Source organism: Mustela lutreola, chromosome 9, assembly GCF_030435805.1.
Source record: "Mustela lutreola isolate mMusLut2 chromosome 9, mMusLut2.pri, whole genome shotgun sequence".
Classification (NCBI taxonomy): Eukaryota; Metazoa; Chordata; class Mammalia; order Carnivora; family Mustelidae; genus Mustela; species Mustela lutreola.
The window spans coordinates 93696847-93714084 of NC_081298.1; the positions used below are offsets into that span (position 1 = coordinate 93696847).

The 17238-nt window shown below is 54.5% G+C and overlaps 1 protein-coding gene across 23 annotated transcripts in view; it reads left to right on the forward strand.

Moving 5' to 3' along the window:
- The window catches only part of DYSF (dysferlin), a 204044-nt gene that overhangs the window by 97228 nt on the left and 89578 nt on the right, over window positions 1-17238 (forward strand). For all 23 annotated transcript variants that reach the window (XM_059188015.1, XM_059188016.1, XM_059188024.1 and 20 more), the window contains 6 exons: window positions 1983-2114; window positions 2203-2369; window positions 3212-3326; window positions 3612-3717; window positions 3995-4137; window positions 5977-6150. In XM_059188015.1, coding sequence (XP_059043998.1) covers window positions 1983-2114; window positions 2203-2369; window positions 3212-3326; window positions 3612-3717; window positions 3995-4137; window positions 5977-6150 — 837 coding nt within the window. The remainder of the gene's footprint in view (window positions 1-1982; window positions 2115-2202; window positions 2370-3211; window positions 3327-3611; window positions 3718-3994; window positions 4138-5976; window positions 6151-17238) is intronic.

Consider the following 17238-nt stretch of genomic DNA (forward strand, 5'->3'; position numbering starts at 1 on the left):
AGAGGTGAGGTGATAACCTGGACCCCAGGTCACTGGAGAGACCAGCCCCCCCTCGCCTGCCTACATGCTACCTGGGGCAGGTCCCCTGTGCTTTCCTTACCTCCTAGCCTCCCGCCTTTCTGTTTCCTCAGCCAGCTCCTTGCCAAGCCGGGCAGAAGGGCAAGGAGGTTGAAGAGCTGACACTTCGCAGTGGGGCTCACCAGGGAAGGCTGTCTGGCTAGAGCTCACTTGAGTAGGATGAGCTTCAAGCTCTGACCTCTCGGCCCTGCATCCTTGGGGAAACACAAACTGAAAAATTTTCCCTGATTCCAAGCAAAAAAAAAAAAAAAAAAGAGATATAGAATTGTTTCTCGAAGTCTTCCCCACTGAGTTTATGAGCCCCGCCAGTAGCTCCTGAGCAAGTTGTACAAAAATGTTGGCAGCAAGCAGAGACCAAGAAAACATTGGTGTTTCTTAACTTAAACCAAAGTTGGAAAAAATGAGCACCAGTAGAGAGGGAGAGGAGCCCCAAACTAGACATTTCTTTATTTGCTGTTGCTATTTTGGGTCCGGCAGGCTGGTCCCGTCTGGGGGAGGGCAGGGGAGAGACTAGGGGTGGAGAGGGAAGGGGGGGTCAGGCATTCCTGCCATCTCCCTGGGGCTGGTGGTTTGGAGGGAAAAAGGCCACTCACCACCCCAGGGAGGAGACCGCTGAAGTGAACGGTCATGGGAGGTCGCCAGGGGGTGACATGCGGGGTCAGGCCTTCCTCCAGGCTTCACCAAGGATGAACCCAAAAGCAGAGAGGCTAGGTGAAGGGGGAGACGGTCATTGCCTTGGCATGCCCCGCACCCCTTCCTTTTCCCCTTACCTGGCGTGGGCTCTCCCTCTGGGGATCCGGGCCTCCCGAACCTGCTGGCAACCTCTTACTTAGTCACCCCCGCTTCCCTCTTCTGAACCCACCAAAGCTCCTTTTTCCTCTCCCTCAGCCCGTGTTACAGAGGACGTACCTACCCCTCCAGGCTCAGGCTCATGAGACCTGCGGGCTTAATTGTCTCCTTCCTGGAAGGGACAACGTGTGGTCGGGAGAGGGAGGCGCTCCGGCTCGTCAGGCCGCAGCTGACTGTTGATTTCAGTCAAACGGTGAAGTAGTTGTGGAGAATAAGTGTTTCATGTTGGGCTGTCGTGGTTATTCCATTTTGGCAGAGCTTCTGAAAGTTTCAAGGTAATAAGCGATTGAGGACCAGTGACGAGTGGCTAACATGCTGATAAGCGCTTGAAAGGGTAGTGATATCAGATGGTAGGCTCACATCTAGCCAAAACAAAAATAACAAAAATACCCCTCCCCCCTCCCCCCCCAAACCCGAGAGGGGGTGGAAAAAAAAAAAAAAAACAAACTGCAAATTAAGGAGGAGGTCTTAACCTCTTCCTCTTCCAGTCCTGGATCATTATATCTCCTTCAGAGATACACGTTCTAGATTCACGTTCAAAGATTCACGTTTTAGAACTGCACTGTCCAGTATGGCCACTGTAAGAGGCCATTTGCATTTCAAATAATTAGAATGACATAAAACTAAGAATTTAGTTCCCTAGTCACCCTGCTGCATTTCGAGGGCTCGATCACCGCATGAGGCTAGTGCTACAAGATTGGACCGTGATATAAATTGTTTTGTAGCAGGAAGTTCCATTGGGCAGGGTCATTCTAGAAGAGAACAGAAATGGGGACATGGTGGGAGAGGGGAGAACGGGGGATTTGGGTCTCAGCCTGGCTCGGCTTTGCAGAGACCATCAAGATGGGGATGAAGCAGTCTTCTTTGGAGAGAACTGGAATCTTGGCAAGTGTGGAGAAGCCTTTTTAATTATACACTCCCTTTCTGTGAGTTCTGGAAAGTCCTCCAAAATGACACATATCTAGGCATCAGGCTGCTATACCTAGTCCCTGCCACGGTAGAGACATCCTGATCTTAAAGGTGATCCTGGCTTTCTGTCTTTCTCTGGTACGCAGTACCCTATGGAGGGGGTACCCGGAGCCCGGATGCCGGTGCAGATACGGGTGAAGCTCTGGTTTGGGCTTTCTGTGGATGAGAAGGAGTTCAACCAGTTTGCTGAGGGGAAGCTGTCTGTCTTTGCTGAAACCGTGAGTGCCTGCCAGCCTGCACTTGCCTGCCTGCTGCCCTCAAGCTGCTCTGGGCCCCACTTACTTCTCTTTATCACTTGCTCCTCAGTATGAGAACCAGACCAAACTGGCCCTCGTTGGGAACTGGGGCACGACAGGCCTCACCTACCCCAAGTTTTCTGATGTCACGGGCAAGATCAAGCTCCCCAAGGATAGCTTCCGCCCCTCAGCTGGCTGGACCTGGGCTGGAGACTGGTTCGTGTGTCCAGAGAAGACGTGAGTCAGGGGCAGGGAGGATGGGGGTCCCCCTCTGCCCCGGTCCCTTCTCTGAAAGGCCACGGTCCTGTTAATGTTTCTGCTTGCTCCTCTTGCCTGTAAGCTGGACACAGGGGCTCCCACCTGAACTCTTCCAGGGCTGGGGGCTTGCTAGGTGCCATTGTTTCTGGAAAGGCTCCAACAATGGGAAAGTCCTTTACTATTGAACTAGTTGGCCTCTGTTTGACTTTGCATCCCTTCTTTGCAACCTTCTTCTCCCAGAGGCCACAGCCTGGTTCCTCCTCCCCGTGTTAACCCTTCCCATGCCCAAGGAGCCTCCTCTCTCTCTGTGCTTCTCAGAACAAGGCCATCCTGCCCTAAAACCGTCCCCACCCCTTTTTCCTCTCCTTTCTTTCCTGTTTGGTTGATGTTCAATACCTGAGGTTCTTTGCTTTTCTTCATTTAAATTGAAGCATAGCATATATTATACTAAGTCCATGAATCTTAAGTGTGCAGCTTGATCACACTTTACCTTTCAACAACTGTCTACCTGTTGAGCATCAACAACCCACCAGGCTTTGGGTTTCTTTGGTTCCCTTTCTCTTTTTGGTGTCTTTCTCTTTCTGTATCTTGGGTGCCGGCATGTTTTTCTGTCCAGGAGTATCTTTAGGACCCCCTGAGTGTCCTTTTGCTTTATCTGCCTTGACTCTCTGTCCCTTTTCCCTCTCCTTTCTACCCTTTTGTTGTTGGTGGGATAAGGCTGAGGCAGGAGGCTTGGCCGAGGCCCCAGGACTGCTCTGCTGGAGGGGGTGGGGGGATCTCTTCAGCAGAGCTTCTGACCCTCCCCCCACCCCCACACCCAGGCTGCTCCATGACACTGATGCAGGCCACCTGAGTTTCGTGGAGGAGGTGTTTGAGAACCAGACTCGGCTCCCTGGAGGCCAGTGGATCTACATGAGCGACAACTACACGGATGTGGTGCGTGGTTGCCCCAGTGATAGGTGGACTTTGATTTCCTGGGGTCCTGGACCTTGGGGCTCAGGAGGGACCCATTGGCTCAGAGGAGGTAGGATGTTTTCTCCCCTGCTCCCATGTCCCCATCTTCATGCTCTGGTTTCCAGAGAGATGGTGTGAGGTCCAGGGAGGGAAGGACGCTGATCTGGGGTCCCACCTGGGGCTTCAAGGATGTGTGTTATCAAGTTGCATCTCTTCTGCTGCCCTGATGACGTCTGTCTCTGCTGACGCTTGCCTGTGTCACTCTAGAATGGGGAGAAGGTGCTTCCCAAGGATGACATTGAGTGCCCACTGGGCTGGAAGTGGGAAGATGAAGAGTGGTCCACAGACCTCAATCGGGCCGTTGATGAGCAAGGTGGGCAGCACGTGGGGCCTGGTGAGACCCACCCCAGGAAGCTCAAGAGGCATGCTGGGGACACCTGAGTGCAAGGCCTCATGCCGTGGGGCACTTGCCTTCACTGGGCTTCTTCCTCTGGGGGACTTCCTGGATTAGCCCTCAACTATGACTGCAGAATAAGTCAGATTAAGTCAGTGGTCCCTCATGAGCTGTGACCGTGTCTCGGAGGGAGAAATAGCCTCTGCAAGGATGTGGGGGGTGGCCAGGTGGTGACCGACAGGAGCCCTTCCTCCAGGCTGGGAGTACAGTATCACCATCCCCCCGGATCGGAAGCCGAAGCACTGGGTTCCTGCCGAGAAGATGTACTACACACACCGGCGGAGACGCTGGGTCCGCCTGCGCAGGAGGGACCTCAGCCAGATGGAGGCCCTGAAGCGGGTGAGTCCAGCAGATGGTATGGGGGTGTGGGGGAGGCCCTGGCTGGGGGAGACCTGCTGGACACATGTGCATGCCTGTGTGCACAGACACATGGGTGGGTGCTCAGGACACGTATAAGGCACATGGGTTCCCTCCAGATGCTCATGGATGACGCCCAGGCCATGCCTGCTGCTCACAGGTCACAGCACCAGTGCAGGTCATACCAGTCCATGCCAGATGCTCACGTACAGAAAAGCCCCGGGTGTCCATGACTGTGCAAGGAGATAGTACTTGGGATCACACATCAGACCCGGAAGGCACCAAGACCTGCAGAGATGGGGTCTGTGGCCTGGAGTCTGAGACAGGTGTTTGGCTGCATGGAGCTTCCTGAAGCTGGTGCTCGGGGGGCTTGGAGCCAGGATGCAGGCACAGGCCAAGCCGGTTCTGGTGTGAGCTGTGGTGTGGAGAGGGGTGCACCTGGGGCACCAGAGACTCGTCCTCACCTGGAGGCAAGGGGCTGGGGTCTGTATGCCCTCAGTTGTGTCATTGGCTGTGGTTGCCACGGTGTATGTGGTGCGAGCCCACATGTTCACGGGTGCGCCCAGATACCCCCAGGACAGAGGCATGGAGTGGGCACGTAGGAGTGAACACAATAATGCACCCGCTCTTGAAGACCTCCAGAGACCCATGTCCTGCACAGTCTCGGTGCCTGCCTTCCTGGTCCCTCTTGTGTCCTGTTCTTCTTTCTTTCTTTCTTTCTTTTTTTTTTTTTTTTTTTAAAGATTATTTATTTATTTATTTGATAGGCAGAGATCACAAGTAGGGAGAAAGGCAGGCAGAGAGAGAGGAGGAAGCAGGCTCCCCGCCGAGCAGAGAGCCCGATGTGGGGCTCGATCCCAGAACCCTGGGATCATGACCTGAGCCGAAGGCAGAGGCTTTAACCCACTGAGCCACCCAGGCGCCCCCTGTTCTTCTTTCTTAAGCATACATTTGAATTGTGGCCTAAGAACCAGGCCTCCCTCAATCTAGGAATAGCCTTTGGCATGACTAGATTTCTTCCTTTCTTTCTGGGCATAGAGAATCTAGAGAGAGATGTCACTGGGTCCAGACAGAAGCAAGGTTTTAGGGCAACATTAACCGGACAGACTCCACTCTCCCTGTAGGGGAACCCAGGGGATGGAGGCCAGCCTTGTCAGGCAGGGGGCCTTATCCGCTCCATCACCCCCAACATCCTTCCTGGAGAGGGAGGCAGCTGCCCTCCAGAACTGGCTCCTGTTGCTTAGTGCTAGGGGCACCTGAGGACAGTGTCAGGTCATCAGCTGGATAGAAAGGGGGTTCCAGGCCTCCCTCCATGCCTAGGAAAGGGTCTCCTAGAGGAAATGCTAGGACAGCTGACCTAGGCCTAGCCTCAGGGAGGAACAGCTGGAGTCGGGAAACAGAATCTTCATTGACCCACTTCTATTTTTATAAGCTGGGATGTGAAGAAGAAAAAGGAAATGACAAGAAAACCTTGGATTCATGAAATCCACCCGTAATCCAAGTAAACAAACAAACCCAAAGCCGAGGGTTTTCCTTGCTGCTTTAGTCTACCTGCCCTCTCTGGCTCCTCGGATTCCCGCAGCCCAGGGAACCTTTTCCCTCCTGATTTTCTGACTCGGACTCTTTGCAGAAGCTGTTCAGAGGCCCCCTCCTCCAGGTGGCCTTCCCAGCTGTTCCCACCTGGAGGATGCTGCTGTGGAGTGGGTGGGGAATCCTGGAGGGCAGGCTTGGAGAGGGGAGAGGCGCTGCAGGAGCCCAGCTCGAGGTCTCCCTGTGGGGCCGCCAAGCAGTGCCTGAGTCTATCCTGTTCTCCCCACGCAGCACAGGCAGGCGGAAGCGGAGGGTGAGGGCTGGGAGTATGCCTCACTCTTCGGCTGGAAATTCCACCTGGAGTACCGCAAGACAGATGCGTTCCGCCGCCGCCGCTGGCGCCGCCGCATGGAGCCGCTGGAGAAGACAGGCCCTGCGGCTGTGTTTGCCCTTGAGGGGGCTCTGGTATGTCCCTGGGCCTGTGGTGGGTCAGTGAGGTGCAGCTTGCTTCCCCGGGGCTGTTCACGCTGGAGCGGGAGCCCCCAAGATGGGACTTGGGATGGAACACTAGCTGGTCACCTTAGCTTCAGTTCCTTTGCAGTTGCCCATGGGGAAAGTGAATGGCCGTCTGGGTGTCCTCCTCCACTCCTGGCACCGGGAGATGTGCTGTTGCTTTGTGTAGTCAAGATGGGAGCAGACAGAGAGGGTCTTGGTCAGACCAATGTCACAGGTCTGCCCTCTGACTAGAGCCAAGGGACCTGGTTCTTCTCAAAGAAGCTGGCTGCCAATGAGGTGGGTCTGAGAGGCTTTGACCTAGCCCCCAGAAGCAGCCAGAGAGGTCTAATGACTCCTGAATGTTCTTGGTTGGATGGGAGTCCTCCTTGGTTGGACAGAAGCCGTCTCATGGCATCCCTGAGATTCTGGGAGAGAGATGTACCTCAGAAACTAAACCTCAGGCTGGTGGTCCTACCATAGAGTACACTTTCAGGGGCCAGTAAAATTGGGGACATCTCCAGGGTACCATGGTCTGGCTGATGTGTTACCCCCAAAGATGAGCAGGCCCATCCTGGACAGTCTGAGTAGGGCCATTCTCCAGCCTGTTTTGGTCTGGAGATTCCTGAAGGTGGGAGGAGATGCCCAGCATGAGGTCCTTCCGCTGAAATCCAGGGAGGACTGCCCAGGCTCTGGGGCTTTGGGCTGTGACTCAGAGAGCAAGTCCCACAAGCTTCAATAGCTGATGGGACCTGAGTGTGTCTATACGCACCAGTTGTGTGTGTGTTTCTGTGTGTGAATGTACGTGAGGACTTGGTCGGAGAGAGAAGTGGTGGGGCTTTGCCCTGAGCCAGGGAGCACAGAGGGCAGGTCTAGGGTCTGACAGGATGGATACGGGGAAGGTAGTTGAGATTGGTGGTGGCCCGAGGTGAGGGTGTTCCATCCCTTAGGCCTTGATAGTGGGCCAGCTCCGGGATGGCAGTGTTGGAGAGGAAACCCTCCGGGGACCAGATAATCTCAGATGTCTGATGATGTCTTGGGGCCAAGTTGTGAGGGGCCTGGAAGGAGAGAGCAGAGCTCCAGGTTGCTGGGCTCGTGCTCAGGCTGGGTGGGAGGAAACTGCTGCTCCCGCTGGAGCAGCCTCAGCTAAGGTCTTGTGGGGCAGAGGTGGTATGCATTGGCTCCCTTTGTCCTGTCAGAAAGGGCCTGGCTTGGGCACAGGCAGGGCCTAGGGGTGGTCTTGCGGCTCCAGCTGAGGGATGGGGGAATAAAGGCCTTGGCAGAGCTCAGAGTCAAGGTCTGAGAAGCCTGAGTAGAAACCCTAAGGAGCAGAAACTCAGTGAAATGGGCTACAGAGAGAAAAGGAGTTTAAGGACTCAGACGGACAGGAGAGCTGGAGCTGGGACTCTGTCTTGGCCTCGTTCTCACACTGGCTCTCTCTGGGTGGTAACAAAGATGGCACTGACATCAACTTTACAGTCAGCAAAGCCTTCTGGGTAAAACAGCACAGCCCACCTGGCATCTTCTGTTTCCCTCACAGCTGGAGACCACAGAGAGGAGAGTGCTGTTTTCTCCATAATGCTGTGACAGCCTTGGGTGTGACTGACTGGCTCTCAGGGTCATGTGCCCATGCCAGCCCGAGTGTGAAGAGTGGAATGTTCTGATTGGTCACTCCAGGTCATGCCCCTTTTTGGTAGTTGACAGCACCATCAGAATGGGGAGGAGAACATCTGGAAAGGAAAAAAATGAAAAAACAAAAAACAAAAAACCCACAAACAGTGCTGGGCAAAGAGCTACTGATAGTGGCTCAGGACTCTGTTCAATGAGCAATAGGGAGCTGGTGTAGATTGTTGAGCAGAGGAGTGCTCTGGTCAGAGCCAGGGTTCAGGGCCTTTAGTCAAGTAGCTGTGGAAGCTGGTTGGGTGGAAGAGTGGAGACCATCGGGAGACTCCCTGGAGTCTTGGTTAGTGGTCTGGGATGAGGTAACCATCTGGGGTGGGAGCTGGGGGCCAGGGTAGAGGGGAGTACAGTGGCAAAGTTTGGGGAGTGTCAGATGGGCCCACAGGCTCTGCTGGGTGCGTGGTAGGGCTTCTCCCATCGCCGGGCCGCAGGGCGGGTTGGGTGGGCCTGGGGCCGCAATGAGTTCATGGTTGGCCCTGGCAAGTCTGACACATGGTTGAGTGCTGTGTGAAGAAGGCGGATCTGGTAGCTGCTTGCCAGGCCGCCCAGGGCAGGGAGGCCAGGGCCGTGGGAGAGAGGACGTGAGACCGGAGGAAGCCAGAGACACATGGACGGCAGCGCGGATGGGTTCTGGGGCTGGCCAGGATCTGGGGGAAGAAGATGAGCAAGGCTGGGGACCCACTGCCAAGCTTTCATGGCTCGGTGACTTGGAGAATGAAGGGGGGCACTTCCCAGAAACAGAGAAACCAATCCGTTTATTCTTTATGTGGGAGAAAGTGTTGTGAGGGAGCACTGAAATCCAATGTCAAGTCCACAGACGTGGGGAGGTGGTTGATGGAGAAGCAGATGGGCCTCGCCTGTGATAGTAGAAACCAACAAAGTGAAGCCCTAGGAGTCCTGGGGGAGCTTGGCTGACACAGAGAACCAGAGGCAGACAGTGGTTGGAGAGGCTGGATCCCACAGACCTGCATCAGGAGGACACAGTTTGGGAAAGCCTTTAGATGTGGCCAGCATTTGGACAGGGCCATGGGCCCGTTGGACAGTAACTATCTGGACCAGTCTGCTCCAGTGAATCCAACCTCCATCAGCACCAACACACGTGCACGCACACACGCACACACATGCAAACACACACACACATGCACACCCTCTCCTTCACAGTCTCCTAGATGTGCTCCTGTCCCCACATCTGCTGTTCTTTGTCCTAGGAGGTACTGATGGCCCAGCAAGGCACTGGGACTAATGTCCAGCCTGCATCTTGGGAACAGATGGTAGGGTTCTCTGGGTTCCTGGACCCTGCTGCTGTCTTGGGGGCTGGCCTTGCCTATTGGTCACTGATGTCTGCTGATTGTCTTGGCCGGAGGATGGTGGGATAGGCAAGTTTTCTGAGTGGAGCAGGTCTGGTCTGAATTCTGCTAGCTGTGCTTCATAGCTGTGGACAGGTCACTTACCCCTTCTGCAACTCTGTTAACGCATCTGCGTCCTAGAGTCATTGTGAGGGGAGCTGTGACACACGTAAGGAAGTGCTTCTCAGGCTGAGTGAACATAGGAGTGATGTGGTGTCGGGGTGGGGGGTGTCTTGTTAAAATGCCTACTTGGGGTTCTGTGTCTGGGTGAATCTGGGAGTCTGCATTTCTAAGAGGACTCAGGTGACGCTAATGCTGCCAGTCCAAGGACCACCTTTGAAGGGTGAGGATGTGAAGCATGTCGGACATCACAAAGATGAGGGGGAGTTGGTCACATCGACCTGCTCCCCCACTTGGATGCCTTTCTCAGAGAGGCAGGGCATACCCATGACTAGGGGAAGGTGTGGTCAGGGTCCCAGAGAGGGGATCAGGAAAGGATGACATGTTCTCCTTGCTCCCTGGTGAGACAACAGTGATCTTTACTTCTAACGATCCCCTGATCTGATGGTGGAGGCCTGGCCTACGGGGAACTGTTGTTTGATTAGGACGAGAGGTAATCCCATGTGAACACAAATGAATTCTACAAGATCTGCATCTTTGAGGTCCTGGAGGGTAGAATCGGAGTCATTCCAGAATCATGGTGCCTGATGAGGGAGACTCCCTGGGGGAGGGTCTGGGAGGCAGACATCGAAGGAGTCCAGGGAAGCACCGTGGAAGGTGGCCAGGTGGTCTTTCTGGTAACCCGACATTTCGGGATGTCTGGGCCTGAGGACCAGGCCCCTGGTGCCTCCTCGCCTCCTCCCATCCCTCTCCCGGCCCACGGGTCCACCGGCAGGCTGCGCCCTGCCTGCCAGTTTCCCTCCTGAAGACATCTTGCTGGAAGGCAGGCCCCGTCTGCTCATTAGCACGGGCCGTCTTTCCCTGAAACCTTCTGCTGGGGCCAAGCCTGGCTCCCTCCGTGGAGCGGGAGGCCCTGGCTCCGTCTGCTAATCGTCTGCTGTCTCCATCCCGAGCATTATTTTATTTTCGTATTATTCTTTTTCCAGCTAATATCCTGGCATTCCCAAAGACACCGGTTTCATAATCTTCCTGGCGTTCCCAGGGAGCCGGGAAGCAGAGCACAAAGCTGCTATTATAGCGCGTTCCTTCCAGCCTCCCTCTCCTCGCCCCACACCCCTTGCTGCCGCCGCCGGCTCCCACCCAGGCACCCCTTTCCGACGCCACCAGCCTCTCTGGGAACTCTGGTGACGGCTGCTGGGATGAGCTCACAGAATCCATCCTGTCGCCCTTGCCCTGGGCCTGCCCTCCACGCACAAGGATTTTTTTTCCAGAGCCCTGCCTCTGTGCTTGGCCCTGAGTGTTAGGAAGGGTTTTTTTTCTGAGATGCCTGAGCCTGGGCAGGAGGGCAGGAGACGGAGACTCGGCAGCATGTGCTTGGAGCCTTGGAGATTTTTAGAGCTGGAAGGAACTTTCGTGTTTGAAAGGCACTCCCCACCTGGCTTTGGATCCCCTTGAAACTGGAGGTGTAGATGTGGGTGTGCGGGTGTGATCCGTGTACGCAAGTATGTCTGATGTGGGAGCACATGGCTGATGTGTGCACACACACAGTATGTGTGCCACAGGCCCGTGTGTGTGATTTGTATGTGCACGTGTGTATGAAGGAGTACGAGGTGTGCACATGTGGGATATGTGTGTACGTGCCCATTGGCATGTGTGTTTGTGATGTGTAAATTCTGGCCTAAGGTCTGTGGTTTTCTTCAGTTCTCAAGGGAATTTGGGAACCCAAAGAGAATAAGAATTACTGAAATCCATCTTACCATGGCCGGAGATTGGGCCGAAAGCTCTCTGTACGTGGTCTCATTTTATCCTCACGGTGACTCCAGAAGACTGCATTCTATTATTATACCCATTTTACAGTTGGAGAGACTGAGGTTCCAGAACTGCATTGTCTAACACGGTAGCCACTAGCTGCTTGAGAATATTTCAATTTACATTTAAAGTAATTAAAATAAGACCATTTTGTTCCTCAGTCCCACCAACCACATTCCAAGCATTCAGTAGCTACACCATGCTCATGGTTACCATATTGGACCGTGAAGCTATAGAATGCTTTCACCATTGCAGAAAGTTCTGTCGGGCAGTGCTGTTCTGGAACAACTCTGAGCCCCTAGTATTACTCCAGAAGAAACTGAGCCCTGAGAAGGGGTTTGCCCAGACACATAATGTGAGTCAGTTCTAGAATGAAGGCCATACAATGGGCTCTTCTGTCCTCTGTTCCCAAGTTCATATTCCCATCAGGGCATAATGTCCTCCTAGAGAAGGCCATCAAGTGAGGGTCCTAGAGAGGATCCTGGGAAGCTGGCTGGACCCCTCGGCTGTTGGCACCACTTTTCCTGTGTAGCCATGTGGCTTGGCTTCCTTGGAGCAGTGGGGCAGGTAGAGAGGGGTTGGCACTGTGACCCCCACCCCAAGAGGCCTCCTGTTGGTTGTCTGATGTCTGAGTCCTGACCTGAAGTGGAGAGGATCTACGGGGACAGGCCTGAGGATAGGAGACATGGGCAGCTGGGAGTTGGAAGTGCAGAAAGGGGTGTCAGGCAGGGAGAGGCTGGTGCTAGAGAGGAGTAATTTGGGATCTGAGCTGCCAGAAAAGGCAGTGAGATATGGGGGAGGAGGGGAGGGCCCGTTCCTGCACCTGGATGAAGCCCTGCTCTAGGCAGGGTACCCGGGCCTAGTTCCCAGAGTGGCACTTGGACCAAGGGCAGCATCTGGGAGGTGAGAGGGGTTGGCCTCATTAAGTAACCCAAATCCCCACTTGGTCTGCATAGACGAGGGAAGCGATTCTATGTCTCCATGGATTCTGTTTCTTATACATGCTAATTGAGCACCTGTTCTAGACCTGGTTTTGTGCAAGCGAGAGATTACTGAAGACTGGCTGGCCACTCAAGCAGAGGCCTCCCTGGCCCTCCTGCTGCCCCCCATGGGAAGACCATTTGGGTAATTCCTTTAAATTGGTGGACCCCAGCATCTTTCTGACTCCAGATTTGGACACTGAAGTCTGGAGGGGCCAACGGTGTGTCTATGTACCTGAGACAAAATGCCAGCCCCCAGGCGGACACGGGTGCAGAGGAAGGCATGTCACAGATGGGCAGATGCAGTGGGGCCCCCGTGTGTGTCACTGTACATGCACTGGGATCTGTATCCACAATGGCTAGGGTGACAACTTATTGTACTAATCATGGTGGGAAACGAGCGTAAGCTAGGGCTGTCCCAGACAAAGGGGGATGCACAGTCATCCTAATTACTGAGGCGTTTTGGCATGGGGCAGAACCTGCTTGAACATTCTCTGTAAACCCCTCATTTGGGTACAGGGAAGTCTAGAGGGGCACGTGCGCGCACACACACTCGTGTACGCACAGACGCCTGCACCAGCCCACACGTGGCACTGTGGATTCTCTAGGTTTCCTGATTCCATCCCCGAGCTCCCGGGGGGCTGGCCCGTAGTTGTGCAAGGATTTTTGCAGCTGCTTCCAAGCCTCGGCTCCAGCTGTAAATTAAACGGGGTTGCACCCTTGCCTGCTATTCTACTTAAGGCTGCAATCAGCCCTGATTAGGAAGGGAGGTCTGTGTTCCCAAATTCCATCTTTTAAAGTGTTCTCCTCCTTCGTCCTGGCCCTCTAGCCTGTGTGGGGTTTCCCTAGAAGCGGAGGCTGGGCGGCCAGGGCAGTGACGTGGGTCCTGGGCTCCCCAAGGCCACGACTTGGCACTCAGCCCTGTCCCGTCCCGGAGTCCCACTCAGGTGCTCAGTCCTGTTGTGGAAGCCGAAGCCGGGAAGAGCCCGGAGTGGTTGCTGGGGGACACCCCTTCCCCTGGCTCTGCCAGTTAATTTTGTTATGTGACCCTAGGGAAGGCATTGACCTCTCCAGACCCCAGTTTCTTCACTTTCAGGATGGAGCTGATAACAGAGCAAAAACAATAACACCCCCTTCCAGAGCAGAGGTCGGCAAGCCACAGCGTACGAGCCTCGTCTGTCCTCAGCTGTTTTGTGTAGATGGGGCTTTGGTGGTGCGTGACCAGGCTCATTTGTGTCTGCATTCTGTGGCTGCTGTCCCTTTCTGGGGGCAGCCGAGGAGTTGCAGAAGAGACCACAGGCCCTGCAAAGGTGAACAGATTCACTCTCAGGCTCACTCTGAGCCGCATCTACCAGTCATCCTAGAGCGTGTGCCTATGGTGCAAGGCATTACCTCTGCCCTGTTTGTGTATTATCTTCTTTAACATCCCAGCAGTCCTAGGAGGTGGGGTTTGTTACTACAGATTAGCAAATGGAGGTACAGAGAAGGCAAGCCATAAGGATTCTAGTAGTGTTTCCTCCCATGAGCACTGAGAAAACTGCTCTGGATAGTGGTGGGGTTGTTCGGGGTCGATAGCATGTTACCTGATGTGGCTGTTACCTGGTTGTCGCAGCAAAGCCAGCAGTGAGAAGAGGTCCTGGCAGCTCAGCCTAGGGCGTGCTGGTCAGCGTTTAATAACTGGCTCTCCAGAAAAAAAAAAAAAAAATCTGAAAACCAAACCCAGTCTGGTTTGTCGTATTTGCTGGTTTCCGTGGTGTAAATGTCCCCGCCGTGGCCGGTTGCAAACTAGCAGTGTGACATCCCTGAGAGTGGAGATGGGAGGAGTCGACCAGAGAGCAGGGGGCGGCGGGTTCTGTAGCATTTCCAACCCACGTATCCGTGAGCTGTACATAACCTCAGGAGCGGAACAATAGTCAAAAGTCGTAAAATAATTAGGAAGTGATGAGCTCGAGGATTTATTACCTTTTCGAAAAAGATTTATTTATTTATTTTAGAGGGTGGGGGAAGGGCAGAGGGTGAGGGAGAAAGAGACAGAATCCCAAGCAGGTGCTGTACCCAGCACAGAGCCCAATGCGGGGCTTGATCCCAGGACCCCAGCATCATGACTGGAGTCGAAATCGTGAGTCAGACGCATAACTGATTGAGCCACCCAGGCGCCCCATCTCCTCTGTTTTAAATTTCTGTAGTTATAAATTTATATGACTTAATTATTACAGATGGCTGTGTTTAACAGCTGCCTTGCAATACACCTGAAAACTTACTAATTTGCTCTTCGGAGCCTGGCAGGCCAGCTCCAGTACTTACTGCTCTGGGTTGGGGGGGGTCCCCTGGTCCTGTTTACATAAGAGATAAGGGTCCTGTAGTAGCATTCTTCCCAACAGCTCTGTCACCTGTGCTCTCTTGGTTCATCAGGTACTGGCACTGAGCTCTCCTCGGAAGCCAGGAGGGTGGCTGGTCCCCGAAACCCACCTGCTTGACTCTGATGGGACAGAGGGCGTCCCGGTAGCCTCCTGAGCTATCGCCAGAACTCTGTTGCTTCCTTCCTAACCATCACGGCATGGCTGATGGGGGCTTTGTCCTCTGTCTGCTCAGCCCGGGGGACCCTCTGCTCAGCCTGTCTTTTTGCTTCATCCACCGCTGGTCTTGCCCCTTCATTCTCTGTCCTTCCTCCGGGCCTGTTCGGATGAGGCGTCACACCCCTGCCAGAGGGAGGAGGTGTGTGTGTGTGACCGACAACCAGCTGGACAGGAGGAATTTCAGACATGCTAGCGGTCTAGTGCTTGGTCTTGGATCCAATTTAGGTGGGCTGTGGGGTCCCCTTCTTAAGCAGCGTGTTTTCCCAGAATCTGCCCACCTCCTCCTGGTGTGGGGGCCACACCAAGATCCTGGGGCAGGAGTCCTTAGCAGACAAGGTGGGTTTGGCCCCTGGTTCTGGGGACCCCGGGGGCAGCCCTGCACTGTCTGGGAGGGAGAGGGTTCCTTGCACTCCTCAGCTCAGGCTCTTCACAGGAGCCGCGGCCGCCGGCCGGGCCATGGTGGGTTGGATGCTGCCCAGTCCCCTGGGCGAGCAGCAGGATCCCTTACATAGCTAGCCCCAGGATGGAGTGTGTGGCCACAGACCACAGTCTGGGAGTCGCATAGGCATGAGCTATCGAGGCAGGAATGTGGCTGTGGGAAACCCAATGCCCGGGGCCTGCTGGGGCTGGGGAAGAGCGAGTGTATGGAGTGGGGTGGGGGGAGAGTGGGTGGACAGAAAGCGAGGCTTCAGCTGCCACTGCGGCCTGGCTCTCTCTGCCCAGGATGCCGAGCGAGAGCAGAAGCAAGCTGGCCTTCCTCTCCTAGCTTGCTGTGCCCCAAATTTGCCCCTTTCGCTGAGTCTTCCCCTGAGCTCTGGGGGCACAGGCGCCCAGCACTCTGCTGCTCCCCTATGCCAACATTCTTCTCTTTCCCTCCTCCAGGAAGCTTTCCTGAGTGGGACCTTCTGAGGGTACAGCCCATTCTGTTCCACCCCAGACATGGCCCCACAGTGTGTGTGTGTGTGTGTGTGTGTGCGTGTGTGTGTGTGTATGTGTGTGAACCCCTATCCCTTGTTCTTTCTGTAGTAACAGCTTACCGAAAGAGGGTGTGGTCTGATGTGCATTTTCCTAAACTTTCCCCTGAGACCTGAGGTCTGATCGCTGCCCACGTGGCTCCAGGCAGGAATGCTGGTGATTCATTTTCTGTGACAAATCTTCACTGGATGACTGCTAAGTGCCTGATGCTGGGCTGGGTGCAGGAGATAGGGGAGCGTATGTGCCTTGCCTGTACACGTGGAGGGATGGATGCAGGAGAGAGCTAGGAGAGGCTAAGTGGGCGCTGCTGCTGAAGGGATGGCAGCCACAGCAGTATCCAGGCCTCAGTGGTGACTGAGCTGAGACAAGAGCTCACGTTAGCTCACCTGGAAGGGCATTCTAGGTGGCAAGAACAGCTTGTGGAAAGGCCCTGAGGCAGAGAGAAGGTGACGGATTCCAGATTTAAAGAGACAAGAGATTAAAGGGAGGAAAGTATTATTTTAGTGTGAGACTGGAGAGTTCTAAGATTGAAAAGGACACCACTAGCACCATTTACTAGTGCTGCTTAAATGCTAGGAACCTGCCAAGGGTGGGAAAGGGGTGCCCCATAGTGTTAGATTTTCACCAGGGGTCTCCACAGGGGGCAGTTCCTATCCCCCACTCTGTCCCTCAAGTGACATTTGATGATGTCTGAAGATATTTTTGGTAGTCACAACTGAATGGGCAGGAACTCCTGGGGATCTAATGGGTCGAGACCAGGAATGCTGCTAAACATCCAGCAAAGCACAAGACAGGAAGGAGGTGCCTCCCAGAGGCTCCCAAATCAAGTTTTCATGTGGCTTCATTGTTTGCCTAGAGAGAAATTCTGGTGTGTGAGACTTGCATGCCTACACTTGAAAACTGAAATGTACCTCAGGATGAAGGAAGTGTGACATGGGGTTTCCTGTTATCAGACAGACTGATCCCCTGACCTGGGTGACAGGCTGGCCTCCTTCATGAGCTGTAGCCGTAGCTCACGCTGTTGCTCTCTCCTGAGGTGACCTCCTTCTTTCATTTATCTGCTCTCCAGATGTGTGCTGAGCACCTGCTGTGGGTGAGGGGAGCTGGGCATATGACAGAAATCTCCCAGAGCCCTCAGTGGGAGGGCACAGACGAGTCAACAGTGAGAGGGGTGCTAGATGTGGTAAGAGGGGGTTCAGGTTACCGCAGAAGCCCCTGGGGGGGGCTAACTCATTCTTGCACAGAGACCTCGAGGATGAGTCTAGACATCTAGGAAAAAGAAGGGAAATAAGAGTGTAGAGAGACCAATGTGGGGGCAAGAAAGGGTCCCTAGAAGATTTCAGCTGGTTTAAGCATAAAAGTCATCGAGGATGGAGGTGTTTGGCGGGTGTCCAGACTGCTGGAGACTCAATTCAGAGGCCGCGGCTGGGCTGGGAGGGAGAGCTGGCCTCCCTGTCTGCTCACAGGGCCTGAAGAGGATGTGTGCAGAGCAGCCTCCCCTGTGAAGGCCAGTGGCTCAGAGGATGGAGAGACATCAGCCAGAGGTGTGGGTAGAATTCTGCCCAGGCTGGGAAC